The sequence below is a fragment of the Drosophila rhopaloa genome, unplaced genomic scaffold (assembly GCF_018152115.1).
Source record: "Drosophila rhopaloa isolate 14029-0021.01 unplaced genomic scaffold, ASM1815211v1 contig_2, whole genome shotgun sequence".
Classification (NCBI taxonomy): Eukaryota; Metazoa; Arthropoda; class Insecta; order Diptera; family Drosophilidae; genus Drosophila; species Drosophila rhopaloa.
The window spans coordinates 10,272,556-10,298,586 of NW_025335083.1; the positions used below are offsets into that span (position 1 = coordinate 10,272,556).

At 35.9% G+C, this 26,031-nt stretch overlaps 2 protein-coding genes across 11 annotated transcripts in view; one reads left to right on the forward strand and one right to left on the reverse strand.

Moving 5' to 3' along the window:
* LOC108041134 (GTPase-activating protein skywalker) overlaps nt 1-21,914 on the forward strand; it is a 42,222-nt gene extending 20,308 nt beyond the window's left edge. The window contains exons 1-12 of one of the 10 annotated variants that reach the window (XM_017118942.2): nt 3,993-4,247; nt 8,881-9,401; nt 12,569-12,771; nt 12,835-13,039; nt 17,718-17,842; nt 17,909-18,237; nt 18,303-18,474; nt 18,756-18,785; nt 19,638-19,724; nt 21,026-21,184; nt 21,363-21,583; nt 21,652-21,914. In XM_017118942.2, coding sequence (XP_016974431.1) covers nt 9,236-9,401; nt 12,569-12,771; nt 12,835-13,039; nt 17,718-17,842; nt 17,909-18,237; nt 18,303-18,474; nt 18,756-18,785; nt 19,638-19,724; nt 21,026-21,184; nt 21,363-21,583; nt 21,652-21,793 — 1,839 coding nt within the window. In that variant the 5' untranslated portion in view covers nt 3,993-4,247; nt 8,881-9,235 and the 3' untranslated portion in view covers nt 21,794-21,914. Of the gene's footprint in view, nt 1-3,992; nt 4,248-8,880; nt 9,402-12,568; nt 12,772-12,834; nt 13,040-17,717; nt 17,843-17,908; nt 18,238-18,302; nt 18,475-18,755; nt 18,786-19,637; nt 19,725-20,325; nt 20,383-21,025; nt 21,185-21,362; nt 21,584-21,651 lie in introns of those variants that run through there. The other 9 variants (XM_017118941.2, XM_017118949.2, XM_017118944.2 and 6 more) reach the window with 9 other exon arrangements.
* A 2,329-nt stretch (nt 21,915-24,243) lies between these two features.
* LOC108041132 lies at nt 24,244-25,940 on the reverse strand. Its single transcript, XM_017118938.1, has 3 exons — nt 25,677-25,940; nt 24,854-25,012; nt 24,244-24,788 (listed from the first exon to the last, which is right to left on the reverse strand). Exons 1-3 carry the CDS (start codon nt 25,738-25,740, stop codon nt 24,565-24,567), a joined length of 447 nt encoding a protein of 148 aa, XP_016974427.1. The 5' UTR covers nt 25,741-25,940; the 3' UTR covers nt 24,244-24,564.
* Nucleotides 25,941-26,031: the final 91 nt, after the last annotated feature.

The following is a 26,031-nucleotide window of genomic DNA, read 5'->3' on the forward strand; positions in this document are numbered from 1 at the left end:
CTTAAAATTTAAAATTTATTTGTTGTTAGCAATAACAAAATTTTTGCTTACGCAAGCAAATGGAAACAGAATATTTTCCCAATTTCTTCATGCCGTTGACGTCGAAAAAGATTTTGTTTTGCTATTTAATGCCAAATTATGTATTGGCAAAGAGGGAAAATAAATTTTCATTCAAGAGGCATTTTTTATGATCCTTGTGTACGATTGGCTAAATGTTTTTCCAACAAAAAAAATTGAGGAATTTTATTTATTACGAATGGAAAATTTTCCACTGATCTGGGGGTCTTCGGTATATATAGATATGATTTTGTCGATGCCCCCAAATTGCGGCACACGCCCACCGATTCATGATGCTTATGGCACGTGTTTCTTGGGGAAATGTGCGAAAAGTGTGCCCCGAATGAATCTCCTAAATTCTGTAACTGACTAAAACTGGTTTTCGCAAATCGGTTTCGTTTCGTTTTATTTGTTGTGGGTTTATTTATGTTTTGTTTCATTTTGCTTTTTGTTTTGGTTCTGCCTTTATTTTTAGGTAATTTCTGTTTAATTTGTTTTCAACAGGATTCTTCGGTTTATTTTATGGAGTTGCAATTTGCAAATCTCTTATATAAGTATCTCATTCACATATTTTATAGTCAGCAAAATTGTTTTTTTTTTTGTTTTTGTTTTGCCGGGGTATACATTTTTGATATATAACTCATTGGGATTTTTTTTTATCTTGTCATTTCTTTTGACCGCTTTGACCGCTGGCCCAGAATGAAAGTAAAAATATAAAACAATAACTTATAAGAATCCCCCTGAACGTTTTTCTAGAAGTTGCTAACCACTTTAGCCGGATTTCTATATTAAAGTTTATACGCGTTTGATTAGATTAACACAATTACGAATTATTATTTTTAAAGTTTTTTGTCATTTTTATCACAATTCTTTTTACGCTGTTGTTTGAGGGTGTGATTATTTAGGTCAGACATATTTGAGGCAATGTGTGGAATGTTTGAGAATATGTGTATTTTATTTATCGTCATTTTTTGTTTCTTAAAAGGAATTATTACCCTTGGGCTTTATTTTCTTAAGCTCTATAAATTTTTTCAATCCAAAAATTAATATTTGACAATGAAGATAAATCAATGAGAATTGAATCAAAATTAACCTCAAGTATTTAAGTCCACAATTGGAAGATTATCAATACACCAAACAGGGTACTTAACGCTTCGGGGTACTTCAGTCTATCCTTTCTTTCTTTATATCATTTGAGTTTAGAGATCAAATCCGTTAAATTAACATCCCAAAAACCGCACCACTCACGCCTACTTGTCGTTTGTCTTTTGATCTTCGGTGGCATAAAACAATCAACAGCTTTGGCCTGTTGTATATCTTGGAGATTTGGATGACGGAGGAAGCAAGTGAAAGGGCAGCGTATTTTTTTTATTAATGGCGGTGTTTGTTTTTCTCAACGTCTCTATCACGTTATTTTGCGTGTCGACTGATCGTGAATGTTTTCCAGTGTCGCGGTGGCCGCTGAGTTCTCGATTCTAGTTGGGAGCGGAAGGTCTTTCATCTAACATGAAATACAATTATTAAAAATACTGAACCGTAAATCAAAGAAAATTTTCCAACAAAATCTGATTATTAAATATTGGAATTTAGCTAAAATCACATCAAAAGATTCCAAAGCAAAAGTATTTCTACTGATCACGTTTTACAGATTAGGTTTTTTTTCTATTCCATCCATAAAAAAATTAATTAGTTTATGTAAAATTGCATTAATATTTACCAAGAAATAACTGACAGTTTGCTTATCTTTCCTCCAACATCTGTTCAAAAGCACTATGGCCAAGATTCAAAGCTGATTGATAAACAATCCAGCAAACTGATTGATTTCAGCCATATTGCTTGTAGTAAACCATCAATCGATAAAATCCGCTAATAGAAAATGTTTAACTTAATTTTATTTCCTAACCTTTTCGCTTTTGTGTTGCGTTTTTCTTCTGCTCTTTTGGCCTCTCTGTCAGCAGCGGCGCCTCTAATTAGATAAATGTACATAGAGTACATAGATATATGTACATAAATATTGTTCTAGGTGTTTGAGGTCACTGAGCACAATAGAAGCTTTTTCTTAGCAATGTTTCTGTTGCTGATTTGTTTACATGCTCTTTGGTTTTGGTATATTCTGAGAAGATACAATTTAACAACGAAAAGATAAGGCATCTAATTTTGGCGCACAGTGGGTTGTATTCTTACTAAGGCACTGTTAAATGTCTAAAAACATAATAGCTATCTGTTTTTTTAATCTAATTGTTCGTATATTAATTATATGGCAACACTTGATTTTTTGTTGAAGAAAATAAATACCTTAAAGATTTCCAATTTTCTACAACACATAAACCTCATAAACCTTGCCATCTTAAAAAGTATCAATATCCTTTCGACAATTAAAAAACGTTACTATACCTAATCCCCCTCATAGACTATAAAAATAAACCAAACAAAAAAGAAACGAAAAAACAGAGACCGATATTCTTAAAATATAGTTACACAAAAGCGCAAGAGATATGCCGGCGGATAAAGCTCGCGACCGCTCTCTTTTTTTTTAGTTTTTCTCGCTCGTTTTTTCTCTGCCTGCAAGATAACATTGTTTGTTTTTCTCACTGTTTAGATAACAGAGCGAATTGTTGGGGCAGCACCCGGCCATTTTTTTTTTGCTTTTCCTTTTCTCAGTGCTAACATACTTTTGCTTTTCCCTCGTAAAACTTTATATTTATTTTTCCGTCCCCCTTTTATTCATTTTGCATTTTCTTTGAGTGCCTTTAAGCATATGCTGAGTTCGTGTGTGTGCGGGAATAATAATTGAGTTGCCGAGCAGCCGGGAGTCGTATTTAAATGAACTGCCTTAAAGTATGCTTATAAATTTTCCATTTAGTATTCCACTGCTGTTTCGTGAGCAGGTGATACATTAATTCCTGGACACGACAGTGACTTAACACTAATGGTTCAAGTATTTTATTCATTCCATTGTAGGGATTCTTTATTAATACTTGGGGGGTTAAAAATATTTTAAAATTGTTTAAACAACCATATATATTATGAAAAAATGTATATAATTAATTCATAAATTTATTTATAATTGAAAAGTATTCTAATTTTTGCATACAAAATAAGAGCGTAAAGAATACAAATGTAAAGCTGTGAAGAGCTTACTAACCAATTTATTGAAAATTAGATGTCAAAAAATTGCAAAGTTGCTAAAAAATTAGCTGTAAACTCAATGCATTTGCGATTTCCTCATGTGCCTGTCTAAAACATTTACCCTTGTAATCGCAGGTGTCACGGTCCATTGTCTTCGTTTCCATCATACTTGTCTGCAAATGCGACACTCTTAATTCACACTTGGATTGGTTTACCGGATCGGCGATTCAATGACCACAGATCTGCGATCACATGATAACGTTCAATAAACTAACACATAGTTGCCTTACACCAAACCCTTTATAGCTATTTCAATAGCCATTAATATCGCGATCGATGATTTCACAACAAATCGGCTGTTGTTATAACTCTATTGATTTTAATGTGTAGTTTATGGCTCATTGAATTGCTGATGTGGGTGTGTATAATGACTAATTTGTCTCAAGCACGCTTTCATTGATAATTTTCCAGAATATTTTCAACAAATCCGGCATATATAATGCATTTTTGTTCGAGACGTGCCCCCTTTAAATATTTTTCTGAAGTTTAACGAACTTCTGAGAGTTGTAAAAAAAAAACAACAAAAAGACAAACCTTTATTTGAGATTTTATGTGGAGCTTTTAATTAGACAGCTTTTTGTTTTTATTCGATGGGCCAAAAGCTTTGATAGAAAATGTGTGTCCCCGATGCATCGTTCACCTGTCTTTCGGTCACTCTCTCATTTTCTCTGGCGAAGCGCGACTGAGGGAGAGAGAGAGAGGTAGTGAATTCAACGATCGCTGGCGACTTCTCAACTTTAATCTCAGTATAATTCCAACCCTCGGGTCCGGTGGTTGTCTGTCTCTGTCTCTGTCGCTCCTTCGATCCATCGATCGGTCGTAGTTTTATATGCCCAAAAGTTGTCAACTGTCAAATCACGAAAGAGAAGGAGAAGAGGCAAATACCCGAGCAGAAAACAAAAAGAAAACCGAGAAAACAAATTGGAATACTTTTCGAAACAAGTCGCGTGTCAACGTAATTACTTTATATGTTTGCAAAGTGCGTGTGTAAATACATATGGGTAAATGGGTGCACAGAAAATAAATTTTAGGATTATTGCAACAATTATATATTTGGTGAATTGGCCTTTACAATGAATTCAACAGATTTTAAAATCCAAATTTAATTTATTTCATATTATATGATTAATATTAACTGATAACATAAACCTAAATTTGTAAAGTAAATATTGTAAATGATCTTAAAAGATAAATATTTTTTTCTGTGCACTTGCTGCAGCCTCCAAAATTGCAATCGGTATGCACATTAAAAGCAAAATCGACTTTTAAATCACGGCTCGTTAATTATCACGCCTAGCTGCCAAACTCAAAAATAAACACAAAAAGCCAACATATTTAGTCGAGAAAATACAACAACGAAAAATTATTATATATAAACATTGCTTTAATGCGTATATATAGTCTCGTGCGTTGCGTTCAGTTGTTCGGTGGTCAGTCACTCGATCGCTCAGTCAATGCTATATGGTTGATGACTGTGCGTTACGCATACGCCATGTGTGCACTATTAAGTTAGTGCACTAAGAGAGTTTAAATGAAGATTTTATGAAGATAAATATATACATATAAAAAAATTCTGTAACAGAATTTAAAATATAGCTAAATAAAATGTAATGCTTTTCGTGAAAATATGTTAGGAAATACAAAATGGGCAATGCTGAAAAAAACAATAAAACACTAATCATTTAATACATTCAAAGAACATTCAGTTTTAAAGCTTTTTCTTGTGTGTAGTTGAACAAATTAATATGGCATGGTTAAGGGGACAATTAATATAAGTCTTCGATATAAACAACACTGTTTGTTTACACTGATTTTCTAGAGCAAACAGCCGCCGCAACAATCAAAACTGAATGAATTGTAGAGGTTTTTTCGCTCGCCATTTTAATTGAATGCAAAATTATGCCCATAATAAAAGAAACGTGCTGTACATTATAAACCACACGGGGCACTCAAAAAAAAATCGAATATAAAAACCGATCCCACTCAACGGAATGTATAATTTCGAAATAAATTCAATTAAATGCAATATGAGTGAATAAAGGCCTAAACCAGTTTCATGGCACAGCTGAAAAACTCATCTCGGCTAAAGTTTAAAATAATAACGTTTACAATAACAATAAACGTTCTGTGCCAGGCTCAAAAAGGCGTCTATAGATGCAGTTAACACGGCAATAACTTAATTAATTTCCAATTTTGCCAAGCGCACACGGACGAGGCTCGTGGTCCCCATCGAATCACATCGATTCACACCGAAAGGAACCACCCCCAACCGCCCACTTAGGCCGGGCATTATACGATCCCTGGCGAATGCCAATTAATACCCATCGCCGAGTCCCTCTCCCAAGAGCCGAGATCGATCCCAAAGGTCGCCCGTCATGTGCCTCGTCCCTCGAAATTCAGAAATATGACTGGTGCTAATTGACAAATAGCTAGCTCACGACCGATGCAAGATATTTATAGCGCGTGCTAAACAATCTGAACAATCTGGCAGAGCCAATGCAGGCTTGTTGACTTCGTTCTTTCGATCCCTTGACTTAATTGATATGAATAATTTGGTGTTTGTTTGTGGAAAAAGTTGAACCATTATTTGGGGTATACCAAAATATTTACAATTTAATTCGGTGAAATAAATACATTTATTTTAAGTATTATGAAGCGGTTCACCGCGTTTTGTAAGTGCTAATACGATTTGCATTTTAATATTCAAGAATAAATAAATTCTGTTATCTTTATTATATCGATTATTTTGCTGTTTAATGCGATAAACAATTTAATCATTTTCTGTCTGTCAGCTTATTTAAAAATATAAATCTTGAAACAAGATATTGTTTAATTTTAATTTTAATTAATTTAATTTATCAATCTTTATCAAATTGGAATTCAAAAGAGGCTTATATGTGTTTAAATTATTAAGTTTTATCCCTTAATTTCGACTCTTATCTTTCACTGACTCACCTCCTTTGCTATGGTTTCACCAAACTAAAAAGACAATTTTTTTGCAAATTCCGAAGGTCTTTCCTCAGGTGAATTCCCACTTGTCGTTTATGTTTTTAGGCCCCCAATCTTGTTTCGCCCAATGACGCCTTGTTGTGCGATGCAATTAAGCCGAAAAACGCTGACAATTTGGAAGGGAAAAACGACACAGGAGGGCAATCGGCAACAATAACAACATTAATCTGCAGTGTGCCAAAATGAAAAACGTTGTCAAATTAAATTTAGCTGCAGCCGGCAATTGTTTTTCCTATCGACCTCAGTTGGCAAACGAAGCGGTGGCAATGTCGTCAGAGGGGAAAATGTAATAAATTGCACTTGCAATTTGCATGCCCAGAATGTGTTTTTGTTGCCGCTCACCTTTCGATGTGGCCCCTTCAACACAGATATTCCTACTTGATTCTGCTTAATTTTATTGTTTCCTATTGCTAAAAATTGCCCATTAGATCATGTCACAATTATTTTAGTCTATTTGTTTGTTTGTTGATTTAAAACTGTGGATATCGCACAAAATTAAAGATTCATTTTCTTTTAGATCTTGATCCATTATAAATTTGATTAACTCTCTAGAATTAGTAATTCATGAGAATTAAATATCTATCTGGGTTGAGTCTGAAAGTCGCGATGATCTTATAAGTGCAAACTCACGAAGTTCTTAATAAACTACGTCAATTACAATTAAAATTAATCAAATAGTTAATTGACTATTCCTGTCCCGCTGTATAAATATATAAATATTTATTTTTTTTATAATTCTTCGATCGCTGCAAACGCACTGATCATAAAGATTGCGATGCAAACTTTATCTGTAATTTTTTTACGGCCACTTCAGTTATACCAATTAACTGCCATTAAGGCTCAGATAGCGTATTTTGGTAGAATGTTTATAGAACCCTTGATTTCCACATTGTTTTTACCCTACTAAAGCTATAACTAGAGATGAATAATTGCCCAAATTGTAGTCCAAAACAAATTGCTCAAGCAGCGGTGTCTATATCTTTATATTTGTTCTTTAAGGTGTTATGGGGCAACACTTTTAAGTGTCGCCAGAACTCTTGGCAAACTCTCGCTCATAAATATACCCGCTACGAAATATCGCATAAAATCCGATACAGCCAAGTCAGAGATAATTGCCATCGGGCTTATTTTGTTTTTGTGTTTTCCTTTGACTTTTCTTTATAATGTTGAAATACATTTTATGTACGAACATTTTGGTTAATTAATCATTTGCTCGGTGCCATGTGTGAGTGTCATGAAAAGCGTTTTTCCCAATGGTCAATGGCCACGCGTTGTTTATTTTTCCCCTTTTATTTATACATTTCTGGTATAAACAAATGGGTGTCTTGATTTTATTTTATTTCGCCTGACGAAACATGTGAAAAATCAATCTGTGAAGACGCTAAAAAAAGTTCAGCGGATGCTATAGAAAACGTAAAAATAAAAAAAAACCAACAAAAAGTGTGTTAAAATGCGATGGGGAAAAAAGCATCACGTGAGGTGTTTGAAATATTGAAAAATTGTTTATTCTCTTTTCGCCGCAGGAAATTGGGTTTAGATCCTAATACGTTGGATTCATATACATTTTCAAAATGATAGTAGAAGTATATAAATTGTCGTTTTAAAAACTGGGTTTTTTCTAAAAATATCTTGTTGACTCATAATTTTTTGTTGTTTTTAGAAGACAACAAATTTGGCGTACGGTTCTTCAAATTTAGATTTGTGATAGCTTTCCCTATATATTTCAATCTGTAAACTACGGAACGAAAGAATTATTATTTATTTTCAGCTCTTTTTATATTAGATTTGTTTTTACAACTTTTCCGCTCTTGTTTACCTGTTTAAAATAACAAATGGTCCACCTATTGAGCTTTTCCGCTTTCACATTGTATATAAGTTTTGCATAAATTTTTCTTTAAATGTTTAGGCCAGAAGTTTATGTTCTTTCCCTTTTATAACGTGGCGTACTCTCTATTCGCCCAAAATAAATGAAAATTCCACTTAAATTTTATTTTGTGGTATTTGTGCCATCTTGCCAACGTAGCTGGAAAATGGTCATAAATTAAAGTTACGTATACGTAGGAATATCAGAAAATTCTTTCTTTGCCTGGGATTTTCCAAGCTCTTTTTCGCCATTGCTTACGAAATTTCCTACAAAAGCTATATATAAAGGTATTTACACAAGATTTGGATGTTTTCTTTACCCCCTTTTCCGCTACGAGAGCAAGAGAACAACAGAAAACAGCTGTTTGCTCTATGGCGCCCGATAGTAAAATGCACAAACAAACAAAAAAAAATAAGAAAAAAGAAAACAAAAATAAATCAGAAAATAGCATAGAGAAGAGCAGAGACACCGTAAAAAAGCTTCAGTTCAAAGCTTGCACGCGCCAGGTTTTTCGATCGCTCTCGTATTATTTATTCATTGAGCTTTCATTGAGAAGGCCCACCCCACGGAATGAAACCGGCCTGTCCGCCGGAAAATATCTGAGAACCCCGAACGCATCCGAACGCTTCGCACGTAAACCCGTTCGAGAATTCCTCCGTACTCCGATTTTCTTCGATTCGATCCCCAATATCGCGCGGGACGCCTAATGATTTCTTTCAACCCTCATTAAAATATTGAAATTAATTTCGATACACCCGCAGAGCCAACGAAAAATGTGAACTGAAAATTTAAATGTTAAATGTGCTGCAAATTAAATTCAAGTGCTGCCGGCGTCGCTGCTCGGGCGACAGCAAATTGCAGATCGCAATAAATTAAAACAATAAAAGGCAACAGTGAACAGAGTGTATAAAAAAATACAGAAATTAAGCAAGACAAAAAAAGAGAGAGACTGAAATCTACATAAATGATGTCGTTCTCGGTGCCAAAAAAGCGAGTGAACAAACAAAAATTAAAATAAAACAACAAAATAACAATAAAATTAAGGCGAGAAACCCTGTAAAATCGAATAAAACAGAAATTGAACGAAAGGAGAGAGTCGAGAACATAGAGTGAAAAATGGTTGGCAAAGTCTTGGGCATTAAAGACTTGGAGCAGTTTAGCAGCCGGCGCAGCAGTGTCTACGTCGATCCCGAGTGCGACAAGTTCTTCGAGCTGCCGCTCTTCATCGCGGCCAGCTCAAACGACATCACCACCAAATGCCAGTGCTTCCAGTTCAGTCCAGGTAATAAAAGCCGCGACCACAGCCGCAGCCCATCAGTCGACAAAGTCCAAACACGAACCCAAAACCAGCCATAAAAAACCTAAAACTTATGATTATAGTTCATACGATACCAAATTATTTTGGAAGACTGCTAAAGTAAGAGTAAATTAGGTAAATAAAAGGGTTAATGATAAAGGAACTAACCCAGCCCAATGTCTCATTAAAAATAACTGTGTTAAAATTATTTATTCATATAAGTACATTGTAAAATATAAAACAAGTTTAATTAATTAAATTTAATAACCAATATAATATTTAACAATATTTGAATTTGATCTAATTTTGTAATATTGTCTGTGAAATCGTAAAAGATTTCAAAATCTATATCTTCTGGTATTCCTTAAAGGCCTTACAGTTAACCTTGTTTGGAAATTTTCGAATAAATTTTGAAATTGCTTTCAAAAATTATAATCTTGACCTCATTTTTTATTTATAAAAATTGTGTTTATTCAAATTGTTATTTTTTCCAGTTACAGCATTATAAAACATGCTTTTAAGCTTTTAAAAATTACCTTGAAAAGTAGGAAGAGTTCTGTTTTGTTTACCAAAAAATCACTGCACACCCTCAACAAAAATTTCTTAACATGTTTAGCATCAATAAAACTTAATTCAGTCATAAAGGGTAAGAGAAAACAACAAAAATAAAATCAATCAGCTGCGGGAATAAAAATATTTTATTTTCCAAAATTCCCATGTGAAATGGAAAACAATGAATTATATTTTCGTGTGTGTATTCATTATCATATTAAAGGCGATAAAGTTTCGGCTTTAAAACAAATGTTATCCGATATGTGGTTTCTTAATATAATTGCTGACTTAATTGCATTACGTTTTGTGCTCTTAATCAGATTGCACAGTTTCAATGGCACTTAGGCGTATTTAAAATATGTGAATAAATCGAGAGTGCTTTGTCTTTGATAGTTATTTATTTATAAGTGTGTTCGTAATCTGACATAATATCCAATTATGATGCATTTTTTTGTGTGGTTCGTTTTTGCTTTCGCAAACAAATGAAATTGATTGCGTTGATAGGAAAATTACTGCATCTGTTGTAAGTGGAATTTGCAGTATATATGGTGACGATATACATCGCAGTATTTCCATATTGGTTGTTCGAAAAATGCAAATGGATCCGAGAGATGCTGTAGATGGGGATTAATTACCCCCACAAGCGGCGCAGCGAATGAGCGAAGCTTCACTCAATTATACCAGTTTTTATTGTTATTGCGTTTGCTGCAATGAATATACACACACCCCATATCTTATCGCTCTTGAGTAATTTGATAGTTCTCCCCGAACTTTTATTGGCCTAATGCAAAAAGATTTTTATTTTAGCGACATTCTAAACACTTTTTAAATCGCCATTAAAAGCGAGTGAGCAAATAAATCAGTTAGTCTGTGCAACTTAGTATCTGATTTGCTGGCCGATATTGATATGGCTCTGCCCGGCGCTATTTCGCTGGATTTCCACCTTATCAGTTATCGGCGATAAGAGGGGCATGCAAAAATCGATCAGCTGTCGCTGCCTGTAATGAGACATGTCCGCAGTGCAATCAATTACCCCCACGCCGATAGCTAATCAATATGGCAGCTCCGATGAGGTTCAATGTGGCATTGAGGTGGCGACCAGATAGGGACGGGGATGGGCGGGGGAATGGGGGATGGCTTGGGGTTGTCCTACATACGCAGTTGACCAGCTGACCGGACTGATAGTCGATCTACGGTTGTCACCTAATTGACACATCTGGTAGAAAAACTACCCCCCGCACTTTTTATTTGGGTTCGACTTAGTATACGAAATTCGCTGTTAAAGTTCTATATTCGATCAGATCAACAATTTTAATAAATATATTTTTATTGTTACATTAATTTTAAGAGATATAGGTATTAACTGCCTTGTTCAAGAATAATAATTTTTGGGAAATCCCCTGTATTGGTAAAAAATTTTATTTGTAAAAAAAAAGTTTTTTCTTATACATTTACAAGAGCCCTAATTAACAAAAAATGCAATTTAACATTCAATTGATTTTCCTTATAAATACCATATTTATTAATTGCAAAAATGTAATATCAGCACTTAGTTGACAGACAGATAGTTACACTTCTAAGCCCTCGTTCGCTGAACAAATAATTCCACCGACTTTTATTCCAAATCAGCAAATAAATTATAGATAAAATTAGTTGTGTCAAAGTAAAATAATTTTCCTGGGAATTTACTGAAGCTTATATTAGATAAAGCGCTTAACTCTTTTGTGATACTTTTGATATGACTATTTCGTTCCTCAAAAATTACAAAACGAAAAAACTTCAATTGACTGACCGTTTCAAAAGAATTCATAAAGTCGAACCACGTCAACGGTTTTATTTGTGGGAAATTTTCTTTTGGAGAGTTTTCTTGAAATCTAGCCAAAACCAATTATGAGCAAAGGCTAACAAAATTTATTGCGGCTTGTTCGTCAGAAGTAAATATAATTTTGTTTTATCAATGTTTCACTTATCAGATGCACTTTCTGAAGTATTTTATTTTGACCACTTGTGGCATGAGTAATGTCGCTGCCTTACACACAAAATTTAACTACTTATCGGTGGTTCACAAGTATTTTTATATCTTGAGCTGTGTTGGTCTAAAGCGCCTCGCGACTTTGATGATAATGGAGAAGGTTCCTTTGCACTCCCATTTGAATGGCTCTGGAGCGTTGATAACCTCAAGAACCTCCATTATTAGCTATAACAAATACAATCGTGTCATATGATTGCCAGCGTCAAGTGCCAGAAATACTAAAAACGGCAGCCTCGAGCACTTGAGGTTTTTCAATTTGTTTTTAGCTTGGGCATCGATTTCAGTTAATGACCTAACCTAAGAGGGATTAACTTGAAGACTAATCGTATATTTCCTGAGTTTTAAGCCCTGCAATATGTGTGTACTTGGGCCTTAAGTTTGATTACAGTTAATATTCTTCTAACTATTAATTTATTTAAGGATAAGTACAAAGACCCAATCTATATATTCTACTGTTGATACGATTTCTATAAACCAATACCCACTATTATAAGGCATAATATACTCCCACGGGGAACCTTTAATCTATCGCCATGTCTAATCGGTGTACCACTATCTTTGTTTACAGGCAAAGAGCCGGCACTGCGCTCCTACACCGAGATTCAACAGCTGCTGCAGCAGGGCAAGAAACGTGACGTGAAGAACATACTCAGGGAGAACTCGTGGCCCATTAACTCCCCGATCCGATCGCAGCTATGGCCGATGTTGTGTGGCCAGCACCAGACCAAGCAGCAGATGCTGGACGGCTTTTACTGGGAAATGGTCCACCAGGTGGGTGCCATATGCTTTAGCCCGAATGAACTGTATTTAATGATTATTTCCTTAAAATTCCAGGTCTTTGGCACCACAGAGCTGTCGGAGAAGCCGATCATGCTGCCCGCCTTTGTGGACGCCACACACTGTTTGCCCTATCACTTGACCAGCACGGGACGAGCCGTGGCCGATCGCATCGTGAATGTCCTGGGCTACGACTGCCCCGATATTACCTACAGTCCAGTATTGTATCCAATTACATCGATACTTTTGCATTTCATGTCGGGTAAGTTATCGAAGTGCCAACATTCCACTACACACCAATCCACTTCACTCCATTGCTCACACGTGAATGTCAATATTTGATCGAGTCATTTTTATCGTCTCTACAAAGCACACAAAAATAAGTGGCACAATTGTAAGGCTCTACGCTCCAGGCCCCTCGTTTTACTCCCTATATATCTCTATATTATATACATGTACTATATGCGGGGATTCTCGGCGCGTATCACAGCTGGTTGCAAATTGATGTATCGTGATTTTCTGGCTAATTGATTTGGCCAACATGCAATGAGCCACCAAATAATTTCTAATGTAAATCTTGCTATTCCTTTGTATTGTCAGTACAGTGAAAACGAAATTGTAGGACTACTTACCATGAAATATTTTTATGAGATTTATCGGTTCTTTCAAAAACGAAACTGTTATTAAATGATAATACAAAAATGTTTTTTATGAGATTAGTATCTTTACCCTTTTTTCAAAACTATGGGTTCCTCAATCCTAACGACTTTGCTATATGTTCATAACTATACCCTTCAAAACACAAATTATACTAATTGGTTGTACTGTACCGCATTGTACTTGACCATAGTCAAATGATCAACGTCTAACTGTCTGCTTTAGTTCCGCATTTGTTGTTGTTTCTAGAACATTTTTCGTACTACTTTATTATCAGCTAATCATTAATGTATTGTTGTTATTGGCGACAGAATAACAAACTCGAATATTAAACTTACGGTATAGATTGTTTACTCGGAATTTGGTTTCATCCAATCAGGTGTAGACTGGGAATGAGTAAAAATCCGCTGAATTCCGCTCCATTAATGAATGGGGAAAATAACTGAATACGAGATGAGCGAAATTATTTCTGAAACTAGACGAAAATAATATTTTTACCTTCAGAGATCCATTTCGGAAGTTCATCATGGGAATCGCAAATTGCTGTTTTGGAGGTCTCACCTCAGTTTTAATTGACAGCTGGTCATGTGCCTGACCCATTGATAACCTCTTACTAATAGCGATAAGTATTTTCGTCAGTAATCTAATCAATTGCAGATGCTAGGCTCTAAACTAGATTCCATTTCTAGCAATAAAGAGACATTTTATAGATCTATTTATCAAAAGTTCATTTAATACTATCTCATGATCATTACAAATTATTTCAATTTGGTTTAAAATTTAAATATATTTATGTACATTTGTGCCCCTATTTGTGGGAGCTGCTGATAAGCTGATTTTTTGAGGAGGAGGTCAGACAGCCTGTCATTTCGAAGGTTTGCTTACACTGTGCGAAACACTTTTGTCCTCCTTTGTGTCTGTCAATTCGATTCCGGTCTACGTTTCAAGGTATTTTTTTCCCTCCAACTTGTTTTTATTCGCTTTGTCTTTAAATACAAGGTACTAAGAACAAAAATACAATTTTTTGTATTCAGCATATATAGAATATTAAAATTATATTTACTTTGCCAAATTTATCTTTAAAACATCAATTGCATATATATGTGCTCTCTGTATATGAAACTTTTTACTTGGTGAACGAGAACTAATTAATTTGTAAACCACATTTTGATGCTGTCATAAAGTACTTGACAAGCTGCAATGGAACGGCGAAAAAAAAAATTCAAAAAGTGTTAAACCGAAAGGCACTAAAATAAAATAAAATTAAAATGAGCGCTGCGTTCAATCAACGCATTTCATTGTTGAATATTCTGCACTTCGGCGGCTTTTTCGTGTATGCAATTTCAAGTTCAGGAGTCGCACATAAGCAAATGTTTAAAGTGATATAGATAGCCCATATGCATATGTCGGTCTGTTTGCATTTCGTAGTTGACGTCATTGCAATTCGATTCGGTTCGATTCTGCCTTCTTTTTGCAATTTGCAAATTTTGCCTTAAGCCATTTAAAGTAAACAGAACAAAGGACGGAGAAGAATAAAAAAAATGCGATCATTTCAAGGCCCGATTTGATTTCTTAGTTTACTGACACACATTTAAAGGTAGTTTTGTGTTCATACGTACGTATATACGACGGAAAGTTGAACTAAATTGAATATTGTGAGTTTTTAAGTGTAATTTGTATCAATAATTAATTTGTTTTGTCATTTTTAAAATTATTTTAGAACAATCCATTAAAAAAGTATTTTCTGACTGTTAATCTTCATTGGTTGTGTGTTAATTGACAACCATCAGACTGTGTTCATAAATAAGTTAATTCAATTTTTAAATTGTTTTCGCGAATCTTCTATTCTGTGCTGGGGTTTTACTTACTAATAATGCCAACACGTGAGCATAAAATTCACATAAAACGCAGACAGAAGACCAGGCAAATGCGCACATATGTGTACTTTTCCGTTTATGGTTTTGTTTGCCATTTCTATTCATCTCCGTTCGGCGTTCTCCATTCTTCATTCGCCATTCTGGTTCCCCATTGTTATGTTTGTGTTTTGTGCCCTACCCAAACATTGTCGCCGTGTTCATATTTGTTTTGCCGGATTTTTATATGGAGTGCTCATCATCACATAAAATACTTGGCAATGCCGGGCACGCACAATTCAGATTAAAATATATGGAATATTCTCCAGTACTTGGCTCTTATGGCCCGATATTCTGACGTCAGTCTTGAGTCAGGTAGAGAGTGAAAATCGGAATATAACCCCTGCGACAATTTGCATTTCTCTGCCCTTTTTCATTCATATTCATGAGCTAAGTAAATAGCGAAAGGGGGGAGGGTTTTCAAGGTTTCCTAGATGTAACAGGGGGCTTTGCCTTATGCCTGTTTTTATGTTCTGTAACTGCACAGAGCAAAAATAAAGATATTACCTCCCCTTTATTTACTTCTAAGGGTATTCAAAGCTTCTTATAGCTGGTAAAGTTGTCTTTGTCTGCTCCGCTCACCCAATTAGCAGTTTAAAAATGTTATTTCGCTTTTATTTAAATTTATTAAGTGTGCTGAATGTCTTCTTTCCGCTTTTGTTTTTGTCTTGGAATATTTGCATTGTTTATGTTTGAGTTTGCTGAGCTAATTAAAGCAAAGCAGCACAGATGGATTCCTGTTTTCGGTTCTTGTATCTCAGTTGTGGGTGTTTAGACTATCTTTAGGCTATTTTTGGTTGGCTTATGTCTCATTAATAACTCGGCACGTGCTCTCTGACGTCTACTGACTTATAAAGCTGTCTCATTAGCAAATCGACCTTTGCCGTTAATTTAAATATAGTAAGCTCTTGTGGGGAAATATCTGCCATTTCAAGTTTACTACTGCTTACTACTGTTTCTTTGGCGCCTTCTGTTTTTCCCAGAGCTTCTTTGATTAATTTCAATTGGAAATTGTTTACTTCTGCTTTTGCTCTGACTGATAATAATGATGAGGGGTCATTAAAATTTGAGCTGAATTGTGCTGAGCTGAATGTAAATGTTGGCAGATTATTGCAATTGCAATGACTGACGTACGTCATGCTCTATAAATAGGAAGGGCCCTTAAATATTTAATAAACTTATCAAATGTTTGCCCACTTACTAGCCGTCTTTCCGTATCAGATAAAGTTCAACCTACTACACACATGCACTCCAGACTCTGCTCCGATTCGCTGGCAATTGAGAGCAATCTGGGGGAACTAAGTCGAACCGCCTGGTGCCAGTGTAATCCACTGATAAGCCGGCAAAATCCGCTGATAAGGCCTTTGTTTACCGCGCGGCGTTTGAAACTAATTAAACTTTGTAATGCAGCAAGTCAATCCACCGCCCACTCCTTATCGCCCTGCAGAAGTTCAAGTCGGTTCAGTATCTAAATTGAATTTAAAGTCCGCTCACTCCCACAAACTGAACTCTAATTGCTAATTGATCGGCGGTGTGTTTACACAATTACATTTTTAAATGTCTGACAAATATTTCGAGGCGCGCTAATGACTTGCTCACGACTGTTTGAAAAACAACTCGAGCAAAACTCCGAGAGGGTATTTATAGCCAGCCCCACCACTTCGACATTGCATAATTTGATCTAATTTCGAAATCAAATAATCAGAACCCACACACACAGGGTGGTTGGAAAAATTGTGCCAGCTAATTATGGAAAATTGAAGAGGGGCGTGGATGAGGGCGGGGAAATGGCGATGACGATGGTCAAAGTGCACTCCGCTGACGGATGCTCAACGCATTCTCAATTTAATTTGCGCTGCGTCATTGCGGTAATTCAGTGCTGTCGACCATATACGGTATATACACATGAAACCATATTCTCCCGCTGCCCCACCTTTGGCTTTCGATTTTGTCCACCACAAATGCCATAAGTCGAGCTGCTGCAGTTCCACAATTAAATTAGAAGCGGATCTGGAATAGATGTGGTGAGGGGGTGGTAGGCTGCATAAATTGTGGCTAAGGTTAGGCCTGTTATTAAATAGATAATTGTTACGAAAACTGCCATACGATCTCACTTACAAGTGGCAACGGGGCGTATTGAATATCGAATATTACGTATACGTTCAAAGTTGAGGGGCAACTTTGAAGAACAATTAAGAAAAGGGCTACTTAATGTTTTCTCTGAGTAATTTGTTATATTAACAATATAGAATTTGATAAAATCATGATTTTATTTTGATTTTGACCTTGACAAGTACACAAGTGTGAGCAAAAATTCAATATCATTATTTTATTTAAATTTACTCAAAATATATTTTCCTTATCTTACAGAGGAGGAGGCGTACATTTGTTTGGCCGGTCTGGTGGGCAGCAAGGAGAAGGTATTCATCAATCAAACCAAACTACAGCACGAGGTCACCTGGAAAACGGTGATGCAGATAGCCAAAAAGCACACGGTATGTAATAAAGCACCCTTCATTAAAACCCATCAATCAAATGTTAATCATAATTTTGTCCTGCAGAAAAGTGCAACTTCGTATTTCCAACGTATTTGCCCGGGCCTGAAGCTGGAGCGCATCTTCATGGACTGGTGCTGGTGGATTCTAGCGGGGCTACCCTTCCAGCATCTGGTGCGGATCATGGACTGCTACTTCCACGAGGGCATCAAGGTGCTGTACCGCGTGGCCCTTGTCATACTCAACCTCTTTCACAAGGAGTGCCAGTCGAACAACGAATGGAGTCCGGATAATATTAAAAACGATATTGGCAATGCGCTGATCAAGTTCTGCAAGAAGATCCCAGTGTCGCCGGCGAAGTTGCTCCATGCCGCGTTTAGTATTAGGGGACTGAGGTAGATACAAAATATAATTAAAATCGTACAGGCCAGATTTTAATGGAAAATTTTTTCTCTTCCAGTACCCAGTATATTTCTAGAATATTTATCAAGACTGAAATGCTACTAAAAAGCCGTTCCGTGCTCACCAGCGGTTCGAAGCAATTAATCAAATCGCGTTCAAGTGATAATCTGCCCACTAGTCAGTCGCAGGTCAACATCCAAATGATGTCGCACACCTTGACCATCCGAGAGGTATGTGAACCTAACCCTAACCTAATCCAATCGACACGTCCCCTAACCCACCATCACACAGTATACAGTATACAGAATACAGAATACAAAGAGAAACCGAGTTAGGCATTCCCTTCAGTTTAGTAATGACCCAAATGAAACTATTTACACAGCACAGCACTACAAGCAAACACCTTGTCTAATGGTAAACTCTGATTTATTTTTATTCGTTTTCTGTTTATGTTCCTCTCACAACTTCTTCAACTCTGAAACAACGCACCCAAAAAATAAACAAAAACCAGAAGCTGCACTCCGAGAGCTGTCGCAATTTGGTATGAGGCTGGAAAAAGCTATACAAAATTATTATTAAAGACAATACTGATAATGCCGATGTTGGATTGATTCTGCTTGTTCTGTTGATTTTCTTTCCACACTGTCTTTAAATGAGTTGAATCTGAATCTATTTTCCATTTCAATTTATTGAGTTTCTTGAGTCGAGTTTTGAAAGCATGAAATAAGGGAAATTATTATTTTTAATTTAAGGCAATCATGTGTATATACAAAAGTGAATTTTCAGAATTATCTGGATCGAAATTCAATGATTTAAATCCAGTTTATTCCCAACCCCTCTCCCTAGAACTGATTCGACTCAATTTTTGTGTTCGTTCTGCTTCCACTTGACTTTTGTGTTGTGTTTGATCTTTGTTATTTTTTATTTCGCCGAATGAACTAACTTCTTGCCACTTTTGTTTCGTTACTTATCAATCAAAGCAAAAGCACAGCCTCAAAAATAACCACATCTATATTAACCACACAGTACAGCTTTTTATTCGTTTTCGTTGCTTTTTGTTGTAATAAAAAAAATATTGCAAAGCCAATACTCACATACAAAAATACATAAACAAACAAAAATCCACAAGTGAAATTGCTCCTTATATGAAATCTATATATAAAATGTTATTTCTATTTTTCTTGTACTTTTTTTGCTGCCTTGGCAACGAATGAATGAATATTAACGATACAACAATAATAATTGCAAAAAAAACAATATAAATTTGCGTACGCTTGATTAATGTATACATACATTTTCGAAATCGATGAAATACATTTCCACGGGTTCATTTGCCGCATTTGGGTGCATACTGTTAAATATTCCATCCATCATGATTATGTATAAACTATAGGGCGAAAAGTCGCCCGGTCATAGAGCCATCGCGATGGGCGTTTATCCCATTCACAATCTGAAAAGTCAAGCTTGTAAGAACGAAGATGTAAGTGAAAGTCAAAGTCCACTCCACTCCACTCCACTCCACTCCAATAAAAAGCCAATCAACAATCCCCACTGAGATACTACCCACACAACACAATGTTAATCGTACTTTTAATATATATACCATCAATATCTATGAAAGCTTTTGGCTCACGTTTTGATTCCACATACCATTCAAACCACAAAAACTGCATGAAGTGCCAGAATTTGTTATCAACCTGATAGAAATTAGCTGACTGATGAAATTTTTGATTTTTTATGTTTGATTTTACCATTTTTTTGCTGGTTATTATCCATAAATTGTTTTTTTTTCAGTTAGTTGAAATGTAGAGTTGGCTTAATTCTAATTTTGAAATATAATTATATTTTTCAAGAGAATCGATTGTTAGCAAAAACCTTAAAAGCGGTCCCTATAAACCAATCGATACTAGAACTTTTGATTTTTTGCCAGATATTTTAGGGTGAACAATGTAGGAGAACCAGCTAGCACAACTGTATCTGCGGAACGGTTTATCCATAAATCGTTTTCATGTGTCCCCCAGACCTCATCCGCCATATTGCATATAATTTTTTGCTATATATCCATCTATATCTTTTCATAGCATTTTGGTTTGCCGGGCACAAAGAATTTCATAAAAACCTGGACGGATAGACAATTTGTAAGCATTGCATTGCATATTGAAAACCCTCCAACCTGTTTTCCCCATACCATCGCCATTACCACCCATTCCTTAATTCCATAAAAAATGAATGCAATCCCTCGAAACTCCCATCCAAAATTGAAGAAAAAAGTTTTCCATTCCGTGCCGTCTTAGAATATGTTTGGGCAAGTCTTTGTCTATGTAAAAGTGTCATTGTCCTGCCGTCATTAAATGTTAGTAGTCTGCAGATCATCTGAGAATTGAAAGAGTCGCAAAAAACATAAATTAAATTCATAAATCAGCTTACAGTTGGAGAGTCGCCGAGCCACAGTTTTGTGATGCGCTGCTGCCGCGCCGCTGCCGCTGCCGCTGCTTACAGTTTAACATGAACTGCGCCGTAGTTTATTTTGTAGTTTTTAGCCCTCATCGAGAGTTGTTGCCTCGTATATGTTTCTTAACCCTGGCTTTTAGTTGTTTTTCGTTGACTTTTGACCTTTATAGTTCATGTTAATTCACTCTACTTTATCCACGCCAACGTATTTTGTTTCTGTCATTGGCTAATTGCTAACCCTTTCAATACGTTAATCGTAGTCGTAGCCAAGTTAAAGCGTAAATTGGTGAAACAAAGTTGCTAACAAAGATACAATTCGTCTTCCCATAGCTGTTCACGCTGTGGTCCTGGCTGCCCGTGCGGATAACAATGTACCAACCGGTGCTGCTCTACACCACCGAGGAGCACGGCTGCTCGCTGACCACGTTCTATGTCCGGGTGGAGCAGCACGAGCCCACGCTGCTCATGATCAAAACGTGCAATAATGAGGTAAGTTTAAAATTTGAAAAGTAATAATAATATTAAAGGTATTTCGACATCCATTGGGTCGAGGTCGTTTACAATTTCATTGTTCTGATGATTCAAAAATTAAATAAATCATATGGTTGCTTTGTTTTCTATGATTAAATAAATAGATTTAGCTAAAAAATTCGATCCTTGCTTTTAGGTATTCGGTGCATACTGCTCCTCGCGCTGGTTTGAAAGGAATGTTAAGGATGACAAGGGCCAGCGACAGGCCTACTTTGGCACCGGCGAAACCTTTTTGTTCTCCCTATATCCAGAGCGAGCCAAGTACCCCTGGGTGGGCATTGAGGGCGACAAGGATCTGGGACACAGTTCCGAGCTGTTTATGGCGGCCGACTCCAAGATGATCACCATTGGTGGCGGGTAAGTTGTGCTACTGGAAGTTCCATTCATTTATATACTAATTAAATGTTTCCTTCTTTATTTAACAGCGAGGGTCAGGCCATCTGGATGGACGAGAACATACGCTTTGGCAAGACGGACAGCTGCAAGACCTTTAACAATCCGCCGCTGTGTCCGTCGGGCGACTTTGAGATCCGGGTGCTGGAGGTCTACGGCTTCGTGGGCATCTAAAACTACTCCTCCTCAGTCTGACCGATATTGCCCGCCGATGATCAAGTGCTCAGCCAACCTGCTCGACCTTCCCCCGCGTTTCCTACACCCACTCAAACACCTACAGATTGCTTTCGTTTCCGCCATTATTGGCGGACGCTGATATACCAAGATGAGAAAATGTGTAAACATTTATAAAAACTTATTTATAAATATGTATCGAAAGTGGCCAAGCAGCAGCAAATGCCGCCGTTGTCGTGTTAATGTTAAATGTTAATGAAAAAATGCAAAAGCTAAAACAAATTATATATTATATAATGGAAATACTCTGTGAGTTCATGTTTCAAAACGCAAAGCTTTGGAATTACAATACCCTAGTTGTTATAACCCCTTTACATATATACATGATATCTATACAAGCATATACATAATGAATTATTATAAAGTGTATATCTAAATGTAAAACGTATTTCTATAGCCATGTACCGCAGCAAAGAAAAAATATTCCTTAAAAATCGAAAGCAGAAAACAACACCAGAAAACTTGGGCTGCATCTTTATTATTGTTTATTAGCGTTATTATTTCATTTAGTTCATATATTATGTATTTTTTCTTTCTGTAAACCAAATTTACTGACTTGACTGAATTCGTTATTAATGTTATTAATATTATTATTGCTATGTGTATAAAAAGTGTAACTTGTAAATTGCATTGAAAACAACTGAATGTTTCTGAAAGTTGTCCCCCATTTGGTCGCAAAATATATAGATAAAGAAAAACCAAACCTCTTTCGATTAGTGCTGCTGCTGCCGCCAATAATATGCTCAGATACTACAGATATATACTATAGTTATATAGCTCCAAATTGATTAATATTTAGCTAATGCCCTAAACCAGCGGAATTTGTAGTTGATTTAAAGTTTAAAATGAGGAAAAGCAAAGATTAGGCAGTGAAGAACTCTCACCCATGTGCAATTGATCTCAAAGCGAAAAACGAAAACGAAAAACAAAGAAATGTATTACAAGTTGAAGGCTACATAAGTAGGCATAAACAAAAACGGAGAACAATCAATTATTATTTTAAGATTCCATTCCATTTTCAATACCAACGAAATTCTTTGCTCACCTCCACCCAAAAACTGCACGTACACAAAATTTTTGCACATTTTTCTAGTCAATTTTTATGTTTAACAAAAAGAACATGGTGTATTTCCTTCCAATTCCCTCTCACTTTATACATTTTTGCCTTTGAGTGACTGCAGATTCCGATGGTTTATTGATCGTTGCACTACTCAAGCGAATTGTTACAATTTAATGGATAGACCACAACGAAAATTAAGGAGTAGGGACAGTAGTAGCCACAGATTACAGGAAATGACAGGCCACATTTCACAACCATAGCATTGCGGAGCTGGTACTCCACAAATCACCAACACAAATCCCGCACCCAAACACGATCAAACACATCCATCCAAAAGCCAGTCACCTGAAATCTGTGGAATGAAAAGAGCAGCAGAGGAACAGCAAAATAAATATGAATAGTTTTTAGGTTTTAAACAAACTCTCTGTGTTGTTGTTACTATGATTCAATGTATATGTATACGCAGCATTATATAACCGAACTCTACATTATATATCCAACTACAAATAGTTGAACAAGTTGATCCATACAAAGCTTAAAATATGAAAAAAGCAAATCTGTTTGTTATTTGTTTCTGAGTGTGAATCGAATTGAAACAATAAGTTTTACAATATTTGGTTGACTAATTCTTACACGCTGATGATATGAAATGTTGATAGAGCTTAAGTTGGGAAGTGCTTGGCGAGGATTGTTTTTGGCATTGGCGTGGCAGTTGACCTCGAAGGATTCTCGGAGACTCCTCGGGGCACTGCCAACATGGACAGTATTTGGTAAAGCAAAAACAAACAAAGTCTTTTGTACATAAATTGTTTTCTATCTGAATTGTTCTCAATGTGTAGTTTATATACGATATCTTGATAAATATCCATATATTTATATTTGAATGTTATTTATGTGTAGCCCAGAAAGTGACATGAATATAATCCGCAGCTAAAACCCATAAATATGATAAACCAACGTGTTATCTATATACCCACATACAATAATTTATACAAGAAACTGGAAATATATGTAAATCTAGATGTGTTTGACGATCAACAAGTATATTGATTAAAAATTGAAACGGCGATCATGTGCATCAATTTTGAAATGTTATTTTTATTTATTTTAATGCATATTTTTTAAATTTATAAATCCTAATTACAATACACACATACACATACTTACACACACACGCAGATGAAGTAGGAGCCGAGTAAATTTTATTCAATAAATTATATTAAAACAAACAAGAATAATTATATTATATGAAGATATATGTATGTTAAATCATTTTAGTGGATGTATAAAAAAATGGAAACAAAATCAAATAAAATGAAAAATAAAAAAAATATTTTTGCTTTATTCGTGGGTTTAGTGATAAACAATATTTGGAGGTAAAATTTCTCAACTTAAACAAATTTATACAAACCATAAAAAAGTTTGAGTTAGAGATAATTTCGAGGTTACCTGCTTTAAAACTTAATGAAAACAAGTTCGACTCATAGATATTTTGACTACACAAAGATTGAGTGTAATAAGTTCGACTGAGTGTGTTATATTCTTTTAAATGGGTATAAATAATTCTGTTAGTTGCCAATACGATTCTGGAGTATATAATGGGTAATAGGATGCATTGTAATTTCGACCTTCTATGTGCTTCTCATTGTCCCTAGTTGGTAAGTAGGAAAAGAAGACCAAGTACCAAAGAGGCACTGGCCATTGATAGTGTAATTCTTCCAGGGGCTGCATTGCAGAAATCCGTGTTGCAAAGTGTGCATCCCAGGAAATTCATGAATGGCACCACAGGATCCGGTCCATCATCGCAATTAATGTTCATGGGCGAGGAGTCACCATAGTAGCACGAACGTCGTACAAACCGCGTGTCTCCAGGCACTGTCAAAAAATCAGGAATTGGATGGGGTATATCTTGACCTAAATTGCCGAAAAGATATACTCACTGCCTTCGTGGTACTTTGTAAGGCAGGTGGCCGCCGCTCCTAAGGCTCTGGTGCTTGCCACCACATCGCAATCCGTCGTAGATATGTCATCGTCCACAAATTGCTCCCCACACCCTGGATTATTGACGGAATCGCATTCGTAGCAGGTAATGGCCCGAGCTGATGACGACATGCGTAAATATGTGTGTCAACGCGAGCACACAGAGAAGAAAACAATGGTTTGAAATTGTATTTCAAATCGGGGAAACTTTGTATATATTCTGTATACAAACATTCAATTATTATTTAATTATCTGCATGGACATTATCCATATATCTTTTATCCTTATCTTTTCGTTTTTTATATTTTTTATTATTCATAGCTAGTGAATGTTTATCTCAATCTTCAGTCTTGTTGTTTATCGAAACTGTTTTATTTTCAAGCCTGACTTCAGTCCTGTTTCTTTTTAGGTATGTGGAGTTTGTCGAGTTCTTTTAGTTCTTAAAATATTTGTTTTATTGCAATAAGAGTTCTATTCAGGGAAAATGTGTAATTATATGACTTATGCATATTTTATTTTGAATGGCAAGTAAACTCCAATTAAATTAAACATTAATAAATACTGCTGTTTATTGAAACCTTTTCATTTTATATCTTGATTGCTGCCTTAGACTCTTTAAATATTTGTTTTCAATATAAACACATCTGATATAATATGATTTAAGAAAGTTTTTTAGAAGAAAGATTACTTTTAAAGCCCCATTTTCGATTGTTAAATCGTAAAGGAATAAGAACATTTTTTTTCGGTGCGGAAATGGGATGAGTTGCGGGCGATAAGCTCACCTGAGCTGGCCAGCGTGACGAGCAGAAAGAGCGCGGCAAGCGCACGCAGTGCCATCATCGCCATTGTACCGCCCCCGAAAACAGTTGATCCCACTGTCCGGCGGACGCGGTGAGTCAATAGCTATTGCGATGCCGATACGTGCGCGAATACAGATGTTGTCTTCTCAGCTGCCGGACCGATTTTAATCACATGTTAGACCCACTATATAGCCACGAACCGCCGACCACCGACTCGAAGCGTTGCACAAAAGCGACTGAACTGAACTGAACGAGCGAACAATCGCATTAAGAATGTGAATTTGATTTTCATAACAGATTTTCACTTCTCTTCTTCGTTGGCATTTTCCCGGCGAAC

Coding starts and splice junctions, on each gene's coding strand:
- LOC108041132 (XM_017118938.1), bottom strand. CDS start 25,740: ATGGCGATGATGGCACTGCGTGCGCTTGCCGCGCTCTTTCTGCTCGTC. Junction 25,013..25,676: donor CGTCACGCTGGCCAGCTCAG/GTGAGCTTATCG, acceptor TGTCGTCATCAG/CTCGGGCCATTACCTGCTAC. Junction 24,789..24,853: donor TACAAAGTACCACGAAGGCA/GTGAGTATATCT, acceptor ATTTTTTGACAG/TGCCTGGAGACACGCGGTTT.